Raw genomic sequence first — 17,675 nt, 5'->3', positions numbered from 1 at the left:
CCAGGCTGCTGGCAGTGCTGCCAAGGGGAGGACAGGTTGTCTCTCCATGCCAAGGGAGCTCCAAACCCTGAGGGACCTGCATGCAGGGCCTTTTCAGAGCATCCCGTGTCACTCGCACAAGGGCCAGCCAGCCTCACTTCACTGAAGACTCTGCCTTGCCATGTTGGAGACTGCCAGCCATCCCATGGAGGGGAGGATGCCCTTTCCTAGGGGATGTCCCACTGCAGGGACAGGGCACCCAGTGTCTTTATAGGGTGGGCGTGACATTTGTAAAGCATTCCTGCCCATATGCCTTCCTGGCTGGGAAGTCTGGGGGAGGGTGGAGGGAATTTGCTACCTGTGTTAGGAACTAGCTGAACTTACGTGTCTCCCCAAGCTGGATTTCTTATTCCAAATGTTCAAACTGTTGTATATTGTACTGGGATTTTTACATTGAATTATTGTAGAAAGCAAAATTTTAAACTAAGTCTGTTAAAAAATAAAAATCTCTATGAAAAAAAATAAATGTGAGCTTGTCTCCAAGTCCTCTCTTTACAAACGTGCCAGAGCAGGGATGTGTCTCCAGCGGTGGCTTTCCAGCGTGAGACTACACCACCCTCTGGTGTCAGCAGCAACCTCAGCTCCGTGCTGGTCCTGCTCCAGCCGTGTCCCTTTTCTTCCAGCTCTGCCTGGCTGCCGGTGCATCCTTGCACCGCCTTAAATCCTGCTCAGTCAAAGCAGATCCCATCCTGCTCCCGACACATGGACATCCCCGCATGGCGTGGGGCAGGATGTGGCCAAGCCAGAAGGAAGCAAAGCAAGAGCAGAGCTGCTTTGTTGGGTGCTGGCATCACCCTCACAGCCCCACTGGTGCTGTTTCCCAATCTGCCAGAGTGTGGGATGTGCTCCTGTATCCACACGGCCTCACCCTGGGCATGACCGAGCCTAACCCAGAGCTCCAGCTATCCCTCCCTGCTCAATAAAACAGGGACAAAAGGAGGCAGCCACGTTTATGGGAGTGAAAGGACACGCTCTGAAGCCTGGGGACAGCTCACACAGGGAAGCTGTTTATTAAACCCCAGTCTCCTCGCTGTGCTGCTGATGAAGGCGCTGCCTCTCCTGAGGCAGTTTCCCTTCCTCTGCAGCCCAGGCTTCCAACAAATCTCTTCCCGACCTGGCCCGCTCTCCCAGAATGAAAATAGCACCAGCTGGCAGAGCCCAAGTAAACAAATGAGCCACTGTGAGAAGAAAGAGCATCTCTATAAGTTAATTGGCCCCATCTAAGAGTCAGACAGACATTTTCCTGTGGATAGGTCGCTCAAGAAGCTCAGGCAAACAGTACTAACATGTCTCCTGGGTTTGATTTATAAGCCTGATTGCATTACTAGCTCATCTCCATATAGAATGATTATGAATATATTGTCTGTACTCTGCAGAGGGCTAAATTACCAGGCTCTGATATTCATCAGCTACTCCTTGAAGCTTAAAACCGCCTCAAATTCAGAACTCTCTCTCCCAGTGACAGCAGGGGTAGAAAGGATGCAGCTCAGAGTTGATCCTTGTTTTCAGCACAACCTGGGCTGTTTTAACACCCTGATTAAGGGGTGGCTGGAGGGAGGGAGCAGCCTGAGCCAAAAGGCTGTGGAGCAGGGCAGTGCCGGAACCCAGAGCCAAGTGTATCGGTATTGAGCAGTTACATTTACAAACAAAGGAGCTGATAACTCCCAGCAGGACTGAAGGGCTCTTATCACGGTGCTGATTAAAATTTCCTCTGCAGCCAGCAACGACGGGGAGTGTCCTCAGTGGGGAGAGGGAACAGCCCGGTGTTTAACCCTATTGCTGCTGAGTGCTGATTCATCCAGCACAAGTGAAGGGCTGCACAGCCTGGCTAATTTCTAAATTAGCCCAGAAAGCCCCGGCAGGAAGATCCACAGCCTGGTCGCATCCTCTCAGTCCATCTCCTGTGCCTCCCACTCCATCTCACCCCTGCTCTGCAGGTCCCAGGAGTTTTTGCTGGTGTCACTTGTGATTCCTTCCAGATCCTTTGCTCTTTTGTTCTGCCCCTCAATTCTCTGCCCTTGCCTGTGGTTAAAGAAATCTTTCCCTTCCCACTGCAGGATATTCTGATAAAGGCTCCCAGTGCCTCTGGCCTGGCCATGCAAGGCACAAACTTGCTTGTGCTATGTTCACCAAGAGTAAGATCTGTGATAAAAAGATGCCTTCTCTGATTAGCATCACTGACGGGTGTTACACCAAGCTGCTGAATCTGCCTCACCAGGCCCTGGGCCAGGCTGCCCTGCCCAGGAGATGCTCTGTGAGGAGTGGACAGGGAGTGGCAAAGGAGGTGGCTGGCTTGCTGTCCTCCTCCAGACAAGCCCATGAGCCTCAGCCATCACACTGGTGCCTTGGTGTAGCTCAGACACCTCTGTGCCTTCCTGGGTTCCTTCCTCCACTGCTGTGGGCTGCATCCTTCCTGCCTGATCCCCTCAGTGATTTGCATGAAAGGGGATGTGATTCCCACATTTATTGGCAATAAGGCCAGTCAGAAGGCAATGCCCTGTGACCCCTCTTGGACCCCCAGGCAAGTCACCTGCTCACCTGGAGCAGTACTTTGCCCAAATTTTAGCACAAGTTTCCCATGTCAGGCTGCCTCCTGCTCACCCCACCAGGATCAGAAGGTCTGAGGTGTACAAACCAGTTCACACTTTCCAGTTTCTTTCCCCCACCCCCAGCATCTCCAGGACTGAGACCTTTCATGTCATGGAAGATGCAGTGAAGGGTCCCACCACAGCTGCTGAGCTGCTGTGGGTGCTGCACTAGAGAGGCTTTTTCCAGAGTATCCCAAGTTTCTAGAGTATCCAAAACAGAGTGTGAGCAAGATACCACATATCCTGGCCATTTTTTTTTTTGACCCTCTGAGTCTCTTCAAGAGACCTTAATATAAATTAACATATACACTTTAAGTAATTTAATTAACATATACACTTTAAGCACTTTTATTCCTTTTCAGGAAGAGGCAATAAAGGGCCTAAAATGCAGCTGATTTTCCAGGACTGCCTGGTGAGTCAGGAGAGCTGGGAGCCAAGCTCAGAGCAAACCCTGCAGCATCCAGCTCCAGCACACACCAGCTCCCAGGGCAGTCCAGCTGGATGCAAACTGCCTGGGATGGAGGAACTGGAGCAGCAAAGCATGGTCACACAGCAGGAGCCCCTTTTCTAGATCCTATAAAACCACCAAGGGAAGGCTGGGCATATCCTTAAAGTGTTCAAGGACAGGTTGGACGGGGCTTGGAACAACCTGGCCTAAGGGAAGGCATTCCCGCACATGGCAGGGAGTTGGAATGAGATGAGCTTTAAGTTCCGTTCCAATCCAAAGCATTTAATGATTCTGTGGTTTTTCAGCTGTGAGACACTGAAATGAAAATGTGAGGAGGGCTGTGTTTGTGCCACGGGGGTCTGACTGATGGTACCGCCTCTGTGGTTCACAACCCTGTATGCAGCTGCTTGGAGACCTACTGGAATAGGAGAGAGCTGGGGAAAACAGCAGGAGGCTATTTGGAATTTTCTGCTTTGCGGGTGCTTTCTGAGAGGAGATGTACCCTCTCACCATCAGGCAGCTTCCTGGGCCACAGCTGTGGACAGCTGCAGCACAAAACAAAATTCCCTGGCTGCAGCAGCCCAAGCTGGACAATGTTGAATGAAGGACAGCTGTGGGGCTCGTGGGACAAGGTGCTGCCCCAGCCTCATGGCTCAGAATGCCCTACACACACAGGCAACAGTTGCTGGACAGAAATCACTGTCACTGAGGCTGGTGGGGGATTTCAACTGGCCAAACCACTGCAAGCGAAAGGCCAATGAGAAGGGAAGCAGAGAGCACCTCCCAGATCTGCAAACCACCTCTGCACTGGCTCTGGGACACTGTCCTGTGACAAGGAGAGTGACAAAGCCATTTCCCAGCAGTGGGGTGAATGACAGCCACCTTCCTGGCACCTAGAGGGGCAGAGGGTTTGTTAGAGAGCTGCTGGTAAATGCAAAAGCCCTGGGACACAGGCTGCTGGAACTGAAGGCTGGCAACTTGTAACAGAAAATTATCAGCGTGAGGTGGCTTGTGAAGGACATGAGAGGCGCTGGGTTTGTCCCTCTTCTCAGGAAAGGATCAGAGTGGTTTCCAGCTGGGGTTAAATGATGTGCCAAGTGTACCCAGAAACTCACGGAGCTGTTCCCAGACCATCAATCCAAGGGGAGTGCTGGAGTGCAATTCCCATAGCTCCTGAGGAGCTTCAAAAATATCCCTGTCCAAGAGCCTAGGCTGCAGGGCCAAACTGACTTTTTTTTTTTAAAAATGGCCTTTTGTAATAGGGAACTTGAAGGTAATGATACTGCTAGCTGGTCAAGGTAAATTTCTTGCAGGATTCAGCTGTATCCTTACTGGTCTCCCTACAGAGAAAGCCTGGGCTCAGAAACCAGTGATCCCAGGCTGAAAGTCCAAAAAGGAATGGGCTAAAACTGGACATTGGGCTTGTGCTGGAGACTTCCAGAGTATGAGACTCTGCACACTGATCTTCCTGTGATTTTTAATTTTTTTTTTTTTTTTTTTTTTTTTTTTTTTTTTTTTTTTTGTTAAAAACAATGAAATGAATAATATGAGACCACACTGTAGCTTTCCAGGACAGGGATTTTATAGCACATGGCTGAGGAAGCTTTTTCGCATGGGCTACAGCATGGTGTGAGGGTGACTGACAGATTTAGGATGTAAATCCTGCTGAGCTCATATTGGAGGTGTGTAGAGAATATCTCTGGAGTGATACTGTCCATAGGAAAGAGTCCACGGAGGGAGGTATTATGTGAAACACTCCGGGGTTTCACCTCGGAGTAAATCAGCTGTGTCCTCCCAAACGGGGTCACAGAAGAACCTTTGCCCTGAAGCAGTGTGGGCAGGCAGCAAACTGACACCAGAGCAGGGAGCTGCAGCACAGCTGTGCCCTTCAAAACTAGGGAACATCCTTAATGAAAAACACACACCAATGCTGCTGCTTTTGTGTATAGAGCTGTTTCTGGCCACTGCTTCTGGCCACTTTGCTGATGAGAACATTGCTTGGAGTGACAGACAATGCTCACCAGTCCACAGGTTTGTGTCTCCTCCAGTCTACAGCAGGGCAACACTCCCAGGGAGTGCACAAAAGCATGGAAAACCCAAGGATACCGGAGTAGGCTGTACCTGCTCACTGACACTGTGCCAACTCCAAGTTTATGCACCTTAATCTTTTGAGTGCTCCTTGGCCCTGGCCCAAACCAGCACAAAATTCCCAGGGCAGGTGGCTGCTTGGGCACAGCAGTGCTTTCCTCCAAGGGGTGAGTTCCCCAGTGGTGTAAAGGAATTTGAGGTTTTGTCAGCCTGCCTAAGAAATATCTTCTTGGAAGGCAATGTCCTAGGGCAGGCAATGCTGTTGGGGTAGTTGGGCTCAGTGCATGGAATGTTAAGGATTGGGATAACAAGGGGTCTACTGCAGGAGGTACAACCACAGGCAACTCCTGCTCTGAGACCAGACTTTTGGAATCACGTTGGTCCTTGGGAGACCCCAGCTCCAGCCTCCTGCTCCAATGGGGCATGGCTGCTCAGGGGCTTATCTTGTTGAATTTTGTCTGTGTCTAAAGGCTGTGACCCTGCTCCCACTTTGGGCTCCCGTTCCAGCATTTGACTGCGTTCTTGCTGAATAAAAGTGAAAAAAAAAAGCTTAATTTCTCACTTCCCCAGGAGATCTGTACAAAGGTTGTGCAGGAGGAAGGTGCTCAGTGAACTGCTACAGCTCACTGTGTGCACACAGCTCGGTGGAGGAGAAGTGGAGGGCCATGGATCCACACGAAAGTTGTTTTCCGCAGGGGGACAAGGCACGGAGCGTGGCCATACCCAACGCTGGCCTGCGCTGGGGCTGGTGAAGGACGGTGCCCTGGGCTGATCCCTCTGCCTGGCAAAGTGGCAGGGACTGGCACAGAGGGGACACGACTGCTGGCGAGGGAGAGGTGGCTGACAGGGCAGGGCTGTTAAAGGGGGACATTGCTGGCATGGAGGGACAGGGCTGATGGTGCAGGACAGGGGGGTGCCACTGACAGGGGACACCACTGACACCGGGACATGGCTGTCAGGGGTCACCGCTGGTCGTGGGGACGTGGCCAGCATGGGGACACCACTGACACCGGGACATGGCTGTCAGGGGTCACCGCTGGTCGTGGGGACGTGGCCGGCATGGGGACACCACTGACAGGGGACACCACTGACACCGGGACATGGCTGTCAGGGGTCACCGCTGGTCGTGGGGACGTGGCCGGCAGGGGGACACCACTGACAGAAGGGCCATGGCTGACAGTGGAACACCACCGGTGAGGGACACACTGCTGACAAGGGGGGACACGGTGGGTAGGGTACATAGCTGCAGGGTGACTTGGCTGATAGGGTGCCACCACTGACACGGCGGACACCACTAACACAGGGGACACGGCTGACAGGGGGACACCGCTGACACGGGACAGCACTGAAACAAGGACACGGCTGACAGGGGGACACCGCTGACACGGGACAGCACTGAAACAAGGACACGGCTGACAGGGGGACACCGCTGACAGAAAGGACAAGGCAAACGAGAGGACACCGCTGACACAGGGACACCGCTAGCAGGGTGCCACCACTGACACGGGGACACCAGACACACGGGGACACCCGCCCCGGCTCCGGAACATGGCCGCCGCCCCGCTCCGCCGTGAGGGCGGGCCGTGCCCGCCGTGCCCGCCCCCGGCTCGGCGCGGCGGCGGAGCGGGGCTGGGCCCCCGCCCGCCACAGCCCCGGTGCCTCGCCATGGTGCTGCCGGGGGAGCAGGCCCGGCTCTACCGGCCGCGGCCCGAGCTGCTGCCCGCGGCCCACGTCCCCTCGCTGCCCCACTACCAGCGCCTGTACCAGCGCTCCGTGGAGGAGCCGCACGGTGAGCGGGGCCGGCGCGGCGGGGCGGCGGCTCCCCGGGCCCTCCGGGGGCTGCCCGCGGGGCTGGGGGGAGCGCGGGGAGCCCTCGGCGAACCCCCGCGTGTGGGGTGCTCGGGGGTGCCCCTAGTGTCCCCACGGATGTTACCTGCCTCGTCCCCGTGTCCCTCGTCCCCGCTTCCCGCTCACGGGCTCCGGTGCCCGTTGCCTTTGCAGAATTTTGGGGGGACATCGCTAAAGAGTTCTACTGGAAGCGTCAGCCCACGGGACCCTTCCTGAAGTACAACTTCGATGTGACCAAGGGGAAGATCTTCATCGAGTGGATGAAAGGAGCGACCACCAACATCTGCTACAACCTCCTGGACAGAAATGTCAATGAGAAGAAGCTTGGGGACAAAGTTGCGTTTTACTGGTAAGTTTCTGTTTTTATTGTGGTGGAGAGGATGTGTAAATAGCACCCTAAAGTGTGCAAACAGTGTCAGTTTCTACTGAGGTGAATGAAAACATAAAAGCTGAGAGGGGCTAATCCTTAGATGGGTTCAGCACGTGTTTGCTTGCAGTGTCCTTGGGAAGAGCTGTGCCAGGAAGCTTCTCTGCCCTTCCCGGGAAGCTTCTCTGCCCTTCCCGGGATGCACTGAAGTGCCCGGCGTAGCAGTGGGGAGCGCCTGACTCCCAGCTCTGCCTCTGCACTTGTACCTGCTGAGAGCTCCGAGCCCTCAGACAGGAGTGAGGCAGGTGCCACAGCTGACTGCTGAAGGAGGTAGATGTGGATAGAGGCACGGGATGAGAACAGCCAACATCTGACAGCTAAAGGCTAATAAACCCCATTATCTCCCATGTTTATGTTTTGTGGGTCTGGCGAGTTTCCACTCCTGTAGCAGAAAGGTTCTCCTGAGTTTTTATGTGGATTCCTTGAACTTGAATGTGAGGTGCTTTCAGACAGACTGGCCTCTCTACCTTTGGGAAGAAAAGTTACTTCCAGCCTTATCTGAAGTATGTTTCCGTTTTTTTACCAGAGTAGTTACTAGTGTTAAAATCCATTAATTTTCATATTATTGCAAAGTAGGTTTCACCCGTGATGTCCAAGCTCCAGAAGTAATGTGCTCCTGCTGAACTAGCTCAGCTGGCAGCGCAGCTGTGTCCTCAGACAGAGCTGTGCCTGGCTCTCCTGTGCATTTTGCTGTTTCCCTTGAGCTTGTGTTCACGTAACCTGGCTATGACTGTATGTGACAGAGCAGAAGCACAATTAAATGTACCCCACGGTAGGCATGCTATAACTCTTGGGATATGGTGAGTCCCTTGAGCAGAGCAGAACAGATGAGAAATCTTACTGTCATTGCAATAAAAATATCAGATACTCTAAGTGATTTATTGTGCAGCTGAAGGTCTCCCTGAGTCACCTGGTGTAAAATTGACTGGGGAGCCACCCCGCTGCTGAAAGGAACATGGTTATACCAATGTGGCTCTGGCTGTGGCTGTAAAATTGGCTTCATAGAGTTTCTGCAGTTTCTATCCATAGCCCTTTTGCTTCAGTGAAAGAATTGCACACACTGCCTGGTAGATAATCGTATTGATAAGGCACAGGTGAAATGCTGGAAAGTGTTTGCTTCCCTGCTAGTTAAATAGATTCTATAGCTGACTCTGATATAAAATGACTGCAGCTTCTGAATGAGAACTCCTTTGTAAACTCCTGTAGGTAAAGGTGTAAAGCAAACAAAGCCATTTGGCAGCCAGTGCTGGCCCTGTGCTGGGCTTTGTTGAGGGACTGGTTTCTTCATGCACATAAATCTTTGTGTGACAGTGAGGCAGCTGCCCACAGTTTTAATTTGGGCTTGGTGAACATTTTTCTTGTTGGTTATTCTGGGAGCCTTTGTGGGGGTATTTGTGATGCTGAGGAAAGCTTGGGGTGGATATGGAAATGGTGGGTGGCTGTCAGTTGTGGTGTTCACAGTGCTAAAAAATAAAGTCTCTCTTCCTCCTAAGCAGAGCATTTCCCCCGACTGTTTTGGGACAAACTCTCCTAGTGTGGCTCTGTCACAGGTGACCAGGCACTGTAGTGTGGAGCTGGCAGCTAGGAATGCTGGTGGGAGCGATGGAAGAAGCACACTGTGACAAGCCTGTGGCACTAAGGATTTGGGAAAGCGGGGCTGAGGGTTGTAACTCATAAAATTACTCCTCTCTGGGCACGTGGTTTTCTTCAAAACAAAACAATAACTAATTGCTCTCATCTTGTCCTCTCACATTTTGTGTCGTAACACTCTGGAACGAGCCTGGCTCCCTAAAACACTTGAGACTTATCTTACTGTATGAAAGGTCAAAAAATAAATTAAAGCCTCTGAAAGGTGAAGAGGTTTTTTTTTTATTTTTAAACACCTCAGCCACCAAATTGCATCTAAGAAAGTCTGTAGCCTGCTAGATGGGAAAGGTGCTGAACTTATACCAAGGTTTGGTTGACTGCCCTTCTCTGAGAGCTCTGAAAAGATACAGGACCGTGGTCTTTGCTTTCAGAGAGGAGGAGATTAGGGAAAAGTTGAATAATGTTTGGAGACATTGCTGAGCATCCCTGAGACACGACATGTCCTTACAAAACTCAGAACTGCTGGCTGTGGCTGTCTCCAGTCTTGCTTGGATGGGAAGGAGCGAGCAGCTCTTCTGGGTTTGTTAGGGCCAAGCTGCACTAAAGGTTCCTGCACCACCAGCAGTCCAGGACTGCCCAAATTGGCTCCACTCAGAGGGTCTAATCCCAAGCCACATGGAATTGCATTTTCAGCACAAAGAGCAGTACATGGGATTGCCTAATGCTGCAGAACTTGTACATAGGTGATGTTTGCTGTCGTGGTGCTGTCCTCACGGTGCTATTAGGACTGTGTAGTTCCAAATGGCCATCCTGAGTTGGTGGGAAGCATGGATTTTTCCCTGTTGCCTGCTTCACTAGGATATCTCGGGCTGCTTGTGAACATTACAAATATTTCTGGTTTCTCTGCTTCTGATTCCTATTTCTCTGCTTAGTATTGCTGATGTGGTCTAACAAAGGAACAGGAACTCCAGGAAATGCTTCTGATGAAGTGCTGCCCTCAATAGTCAAATCTCTTTCATAATGGTGTGTAAAGGCTGAGGTCAGTAGCAATGGCTGCTGTGCAGGTGGGAACCTGTGGTGATTCTCGTGGGCCTTGCAGGGGAAATGGACTGGACCAGTACTGGGACATTAAGGGGATTTGCAGCAGTGCTGAGGACTTTGTGAGGGGTGGTTAATTAGGGCAGGTGCGCAGTATTCCTTCACCATGCTGTAGACGTGCCTAAGTCACTTGGAGAGCCCTTAGTTCTGTGCTGAAGTGTCTGTTAATAATCTCATATAAACTTCAGCCTGGGCAGCCTGTGGAGGTAAAAATATAACCATAAGGGAATTAAAAAAAAACCACCACCTATTGCAAAACTCTCTAATTAGACCCTGGGGTGTGAAAGTATTTGTATGAGGCCTGTTCTATGTGTAACCTGTGCCTCTGTTTCTCAAACCAGTTACCCCAGCTACAGTGCTGGTAGTGCCTGGTGGGACCAGGGACAGGGGCAGGAGGTAGAGCTTTGTTTTTAGAGTCCCTCTAGCCAAGGAGATGGGGCTTGGTCAGTGCTCCTGGCTTCTGCCATCTCTGGGAGAATGTATTCATCTTCTGCTTTTTTTTTATATTGGTATATGACATTACACATCTAGAAAGGAGCAATAAAGATGGTAAAGGCTGCCAGAGCTAATTGGAACTTTGTTTAACAAAGTAATAAGTGCCTATGGTTCCTCTTCTGGGCCTACAACAAACAGGACATGCAAATATGAAATTAGGAGGTGGGGTTTGTTTGGTTCAGGTTTCTTTATATGATTTGACTTTAAGATGTAATAATGGATTTAGGGCTCTGTAGCCTTGAGGTTTCTTCCAATAAAACTTTATATAAGAAAAAAGCAAACAACTATGAGAGCATGTTTTAAAAAATAAATAAAAGATACAAACCAGCCTCACACATCTGTCATATGCAGAGATGCTGTGGCAGAAGATGCTGGCTGTGAACATCCAGCCTTTCCAAGGGCTCAATTGGAGCCAGCTTTTACGTGATGCAGTTGTCTCTGCTGCTCCCACTGGATTCAGGATATTGGGTCATCCTGTGTCAAACTGACCAATCAATTCTTTGGTAACCTCCTGGATGACTTGTTACCCTTCCAGTGATGCAGCCTTTTTCAGTGCTCTTCTGGTGATGAGAGCACATTCCTAAATCACAGTTTGTTTAAAGATCAAAATTCACCCCTGGGAAGGTTCCTTTTACTGATCCACATTTGCAGGTGTGTGTATGGCTTGGTTCATGCCCACAGCACTACTCAGGCTCAGCACAGCTCCTTTCCTGATGGGGATTCTCCATGGGAAAGGGGTGGCCCCTCTCAGACCTTTCTGAGGTGCCTCTCCAGCAATCTGTGTCATCTCCCTGTTGTGTATGCAGAGGGATAGATTGCTGGTTTTGGCAGATATTAGTTATTTTGGAAGCACTGCTGAACAGTACAGTGCTTTGCTTCTGAAAATCAGGCACATTATGTGCACCCAAAATAGGTAATAAATTACATTGAATGTATTAGTATTTTATGAAGCGATAAATCTTGTACCTTCTTCAAGGGCAATGATAGTTGTAGGTTCCATCACAGAAAGTGTAGCTCTATTCTGGTGGGCTTTGAAATCTGCCAGTGTGGGAGAGGGTGACAAAGCTGGGACTTGCAGACAGCATTTCTCATCCCTCCAAAAGGGAATATCCCTGCATGGTGGGGATGACTGAGCTGCGTAGGTAGTGCAGGAGTGGGGGTGGTAGGAGCATCAATAGAAACAGAGAGTATGGGGAGTAGTGTAGTACCTCAGGCATGTCCAAGTCATGTGCTTTCCTGGTTTCTTTCAAATTTTTCCTCTCACAGTTCTGGGCAGTCACCAAGCAGTGTGGTTAGTGCTGTGTGGTAGGGCAAGCAGCCACTGTGTTTGGGCACTCATATATTAAGTACAGGCTGGGACAGGAGGGGCTCATAGCTTCTCCCCAGGTGTAACTCCCTGATTTTTCTCCATAGGTAGATGGGCTCTCTAACTTTGGCTGTGGGCTGTTTGGAGCAGGGTCGTGATGGGTTTAAAATTAATTGATTTCATGTAACTGCTCTGAATTCCCTGCTGTAGGTTGCAGATGAGATACAAAGATGATGCTGCTCCAGGGTAGCATGATGATGCCTGCTTAAGGGTTTGGGGTTGTCAGTTTGGCCTGAGGGGCGGGGAAACACAGGGATCATGGTCTAAAACTTGTTACCAGGAGCTCTGTGTGTGTGCTGAGACCCATTTTCTCCTGTCATATCTTGAGTTCTTGTGTCCCAAGTGTTTCTGTTGTACTCATGTGCTGCATCCTCTGTTCTGTTCATTACCAGTGAATTCTCCAAGGCAGTTCCCAGGTGAGCGGTTGTGCCAAAGGGATGAAATAAATATCTGAGAACAGTAAACTGCCTCCTTCAGGCATGTGTGGGGTGTGCTTTCCTGGATGCTGTGAGTCAGCAGATTGAGCACTGTGGTGCTCAGGCACTTGGCATGCTCAGAGTCACTGGAAGTTGTTTTTCCATTCCAAGGACTGACTTGAAAGCAGAACTTGACTCATCCCTGTCAGGTACACTTGCTGGTTTGCAGGGTGATTAGTTTGATGCTTTGTAGATCTCAAGCCCCATTCCTGCTCTGCAGAGCCTCTTCCACCCAGGATGTCAGGCAGGGCAGGAGCAGGGAGCTGGCAAGTGCTCTCAGCCTCGTGCTGTTCTGCAGTGCAAGGAAGGAAAGGGACAGCTATTAAAGGTTGGTGACCACTTGATTACCCAGTGCCTGTGGTCTCCTGTGGTTTTGCCCATTCAGAAGCATCCCTGGACGTGTGCCTCCATGGGAGGGCATTCCACATTATTGAAGATTTTCTCTGGAAGTAGTTTATACTGAGCTCAAATAACATAATCCTGCTCCTGGAGACAGAGTGGGATTTTTCTTCTCTGTTAAGTCAAATCTGTTAAGAGAGAAGGCACTCAGGTAGCACTTGGGTAGTTGTTCCGTGGCAGAGCAGTGAAGACAGAGGTTGTTTAACCTCTCATGCCTGGGAGAGCAGCTCAGGTGCCTTGAATCAGGGGAGCAACTTTCATTTGAGTTTTGTTGGATCTGTTTGTTTCCAGCCTTTTGCTCAGAAACCTTTGGTAGCTGCTACTGGCAGGGATACAGCATCCATCCATATAAATACAAGGGATTATCCAGGAAGTATTGGACCAGATAAACAAGTGGGATGTCCATAAGTACCCAGGATTAGATGGCATGTGCCCCAGATAGGGGCAGAAGCGTGAATGTGGAATTGCAGAGCTGCTGGCCAGGGTATACTGGTGGTATTTACAAAAGGCTGCAGCGCCAAGGGCTGGGATGCTGCCAGTCCTCCTTTGCCCAGAGAGGGCAATGGAGAGGGTCCTGGGAACCAGTAAACCTGACTTGTATCCCTAGGGGTGCAGTGGAACAGGGTCACTGGGAGAGGTGGTGGAGCTGCTGGCAGACTGCCGGAGCACGAGGCCGGTGGCACTGAGCACACAGAGATGGCTCTTTTCAGACCACCTTCGGGAGGTTTCTCACAAAAGGTTGTTCAAGAAAGTAATTCAAGTGTGCCTGGAAGAACAGTGTTTTTATGGAGCTGGTTTAGCCTTGCCCTTTACTTCCTCACTTTCGGTGGAAAGCAGGGCCAGCAGCAGGACTACCAAGGACAGTGTTGAAACAGAATTTCTGATGGTGGCCAGGCTCACATGCTCGAGAAGCAGCATCTCCTGCTGCTGTTGCTCCTGGAGGCCAAACATCAGCCGTGGTTCTGACCCAACATGGTACTTTAGTTTAGTCTGAGAGGCTCTTGGCTGAGCTGCTGTGAGCACAAGTGCAATGCTGCTGTGTAAATGACACCAGTGACAGCTTTTGTGTTCTTATTTAGTAATTTTCCTCATCTTCCTCGTTGCTCTGACTGCTCTCTAGTTTGAGCACGAGGGATTTAATAACTCATGCTGAATCTAGAGCCCTACCTGAAAATGTTGGTTTATACCCTGTGCAATGCTGCCTTTCTGCATGGTTCTGGGGGTGTGGTTGTTACAATAGCTACCTGGGGCAGTATGAGGGGTGGGTGTGTGCAGACCATGGCACTGGATTTTCTCATGTCTGTGAAACTTTTGTCTTGTTCTGCTGGCAGCTATTACAGGCAAGTGGATATGTTTTAAAAATACTTGGTTGCTTTAGGGAGGGGCCCCGTGGTTGTGCAGTGATGGCATATTGCAAATATTGGCTGGAGATTTTAAACTTGCGGTGGATAAATGGAGTTTGTGGACAGAGAGGATGGTGAACTTCTGTATGGATCCAGGACATGGAAGATCAGAGCCTTCAGTTTGCTCATTGGACTAGAAAACCTGATTATTTTAGCTGTGTGAATGGCTTGTGTGTTCTTCCTTGGCACCCTGGTGTGAATGGAGCAGCAGTGGACAAGGACTCCAGCTACACGTGGGTGAGACTTGCTCCAAGTAGGGGATAAAATGCTCAGGCTTTGCCAAAAGAGGTGTGAGTGGGTGCTCACTCAAAGTGTGGCATTTTTCTGGTGGGTTGCTGCACTTGCTGTGCCTGGGGGACTCTCTGTGCCCGGAGCTCCTGGGGGACTCTCTGTGCCCGGAGCTCCTGGGGGACTCTCTGTGCCCGGAGCTCCTGGAGGACTCTCTGTGCCCAGAGCTCCTGGGCTGAAGTGTGGATGGCCAGTGGTTTCACAAGAGCTCTCACCTCCCTCCCCCCTTTTGGAGCAGGGTTTCAGTTCTCTGTTTGCATTTCTGCACATCACTTGGAAATGTCGAAATGAGGTGCGGTAGGAAATTGTGAGCCCTGGCAGTTTGCCATTAATACATTTTCATAGATGTCACCTCCCTTCTTCAGGGGAATCCCTCAAGGAAGTTGAGGGCCTTCCTGTTTGCATTGTCACACCTGGCTACCTGATAGTGCCCAGAGAAACTGTGGCTGTCCCATTCCTGGGAGCGGTCAAGGCCAGGCTGGACAGAGCTTGTAGCAAGCTGGTCTAGTGGAAGGTGTCTATGCCCATGGAACCAGATTGTCTTTAAGGTCTCTTCCAACCCAGACCATTCATTTTATGATTAATTCAGTAATAGTGAGGCACGTTTTCCATTCCTGTTGCCACTGACCATCTTCTAAGAGATGTTCCCTAAACGACATTCCAGCAGGTGACACCTGGCCTCCACCTCTGGAGGTTTATGATGCATGAAATTGAAATGTCCACCAAAAATCTGATTAAAAACTTAATTTCCTACCATGCCCTTCATGGATATTGTTTGAGCCTCCATTGAAATTGCCTTGCCTGGCTTTCTGTGTTTCTAAAAGCTCTTCAAAATTTGGCAGAATGTTCCCGCCAGAGATGCATCTATTTCCCAAAATGGGGCATTTCCCAGCGGCAGGCAGCTTGTTCATTATTTTACTTACAGAAGCTTCATCCAGGGTCTGTTCAACAGCCCAACTGTACATTGTTTAAACAAGCAATCAGCTGTTTTGTACTGAATATAAGCCCTACTCCCACTGGACTGGTAAAAATAGTCCATGCTCCTTTGAAAACCCAACTGATGGTAAACATCTAAAATGTTTCCTCTCATGTCAAACTCGCACATTCTTCTGCAGCATTTCAGTGGGTTTGGCTGATGGGGTTACAAGTACTGGCTGAGGGCAGCCAAACTCCATGACATTCTGGGTGAGTCTTGCACATGACCTCTGTTGCAACGCTATATGATTATTTTGTTTCTTAAAAAGTAATTAAAATTTGCTTTAAAAAAACTCTCCCCTAAATAAAATAGGCAAAAAAGCGGTTGTTTTTCTCCACTGGTTGTTCTCTTGTGTTTTAAAGTACTCCAGAAAGTAAGAGTTAGAGTTAAAGCTTTTCCTCTTGACTTGGTTGTTACTCAGTATCAAGCAAGTACGAAAATCATGAAGCCACAGAGAGCAAATTCTCCTTGCTGAGCCTATCAGCACAGAGTGGCTGCTGACACTTCACCAGGGTATTTACATGTGGTCTGTATGACTTGCAAAATGACTTATCTTGTCAAATGAGTCAGGGTGAGAGTACATTTCCCTTGAAGAGGGATTTCCTGGCTGCTGTCGATCCTGTCTTCCCCAAAACTGTTCCCCTGGAGTGTTCTGGCTCTCAGGTGTGAGCACAGAGTGTACAAATCCCATGGCACTGAGTTCACTTGCCCATGTCAGCTGATGAACCAGCGGCACCGGGAGGTGATGATTCCTTTAGAGATGTCTGAGCATCCCACTGCCTAAAGTAGATTTTGGGGCATAGCCTGGAGTGAGGGGGATAACTGGAGGGAATTTTGGCAGGTTGATAAATAAGGAGTGGTTTTGGAGCAGTGTCCACCTCCAGCTGGGCTCTGTGGTGTAGGATCGCTCAGGGTACGGCAGAGTGGACAATGGTTGGGCTGCACAAGATAAATATTATTTCTTTAGATGCATCTGGTATTTGTTCAGCTTCTGAAAGGCTGCAGATACAAAGAGCAGCTGGGAATGTATTTAATGAGAAAGAGGGACAGAAAGATGGATGTGGTTTTCCTATGGGACAGTAACAACTGTGCAGGGTGTTGGGTGTTTGCTTTGTAGGCGCTGTGTCCATATAACTGTTTTTAAAGGTAGAGTAGAGTAGAGGATTGATTCCTTGATCAAATAGCAAATGCTGACCCAGTATCCCTGTAGAAATAAGCTCCATTTTGGCTGTTCTGTGAAATAGATTGTGCCTGTTTTGGAGTCAGTTGGGCTGGAGGGGATGGGCCTGGGGCTGAGCACAGAACATTGTTCCCTGCAGAGCACAGGGCTCCTGCTTTGACACAGCTGATTTGGGTTTCTTAACAGCAATAGGAGCCCGTTCATACTGGATACACTATCAACTTTAAGTTGGGATGGTTTGGCTCAGAGATGGATTTGAGAGCAGAGCTCTGTTAGGCCCTACCTAAGTGTATGGAGGACACTGGAGGGGAAAATGGATGGTTGGTTTTAATGCAGTTGTCAGAGTCAATTGTGTGGATTTAGGAAGTGATGGTAAGACTTTTCTTTTCCCTGGGCTTTCTGTTCCCAGGTTTTCTCAACAATGTTCTCTCAGTGCTGCCAAATATTTCTGAACACACTGGGAAAACCTTTTCACCAGCCCCTCCCAAGCTGAGCTCTCTCATTATGCAACTTCTTCTTTCATGATCCGTGTTGTGATGCAAGAGGATTTAAGCATGGTGATGGTGGGGTTGAGCTTTCTGGTAAACCTGCTGGTCAAGAAACCTCAGGCTTCCCAGAACTCCTTTGGGAATTCTACATTACTGCAATGGGAGATGGTGACATTAAGCATGGGCTGGGCAGTCTGCCCCATTATTATGAAATGTTCTCGTGGAGGTTTTTTGCAGACCTGCTGCAGACCCATCTGTTTGTGCAGTTAAGAGCATTTCCATATTGAACAATCCATGCAAATACCAGAATTTTTTTCTGATGAAAGGGTGTCTTTTTCTGATTATCTTGCACAGCTGCTCTCCCCAAACTTCATGTTTCAATGTAGTCTATTTTCTCAAAAACAGATTTAAAAGGCTGTCTTTACTCGAGTGCCATTCCTCTCTCAAATGGCATAAGCAAGGCTGCAGCGTAGGGAGAAAT

At 49.7% G+C, this 17,675-nt stretch overlaps 1 protein-coding gene across 2 annotated transcripts in view; it reads left to right on the top strand.

Moving 5' to 3' along the window:
• The first annotated feature begins 6,782 nt into the window (after nucleotides 1–6,782).
• Nucleotides 6,783–17,675, top strand: part of ACSS2 (acyl-CoA synthetase short chain family member 2) — a 31,110-nt gene continuing 20,217 nt past the window's right edge. Inside the window, exons 1-2 of one of the 2 annotated variants that reach the window (XM_068207482.1) lie at nucleotides 6,783–6,952; nucleotides 7,165–7,360. In XM_068207482.1, the coding sequence (XP_068063583.1) occupies nucleotides 6,829–6,952; nucleotides 7,165–7,360 (320 nt within the window). In that variant the 5' untranslated portion in view covers nucleotides 6,783–6,828. The remainder of the gene's footprint in view (nucleotides 6,953–7,164; nucleotides 7,361–17,675) is intronic. The other variant, XM_068207484.1, reaches the window with a different exon arrangement.

Source organism: Anomalospiza imberbis, chromosome 17, assembly GCF_031753505.1.
Source record: "Anomalospiza imberbis isolate Cuckoo-Finch-1a 21T00152 chromosome 17, ASM3175350v1, whole genome shotgun sequence".
In the NCBI taxonomy this organism is placed as follows: domain Eukaryota; kingdom Metazoa; phylum Chordata; class Aves; order Passeriformes; family Viduidae; genus Anomalospiza; species Anomalospiza imberbis.
The sequence above is the reverse complement of the archived record's forward strand: the minus strand, read 5'-3'. Positions and strand labels throughout refer to the sequence as shown.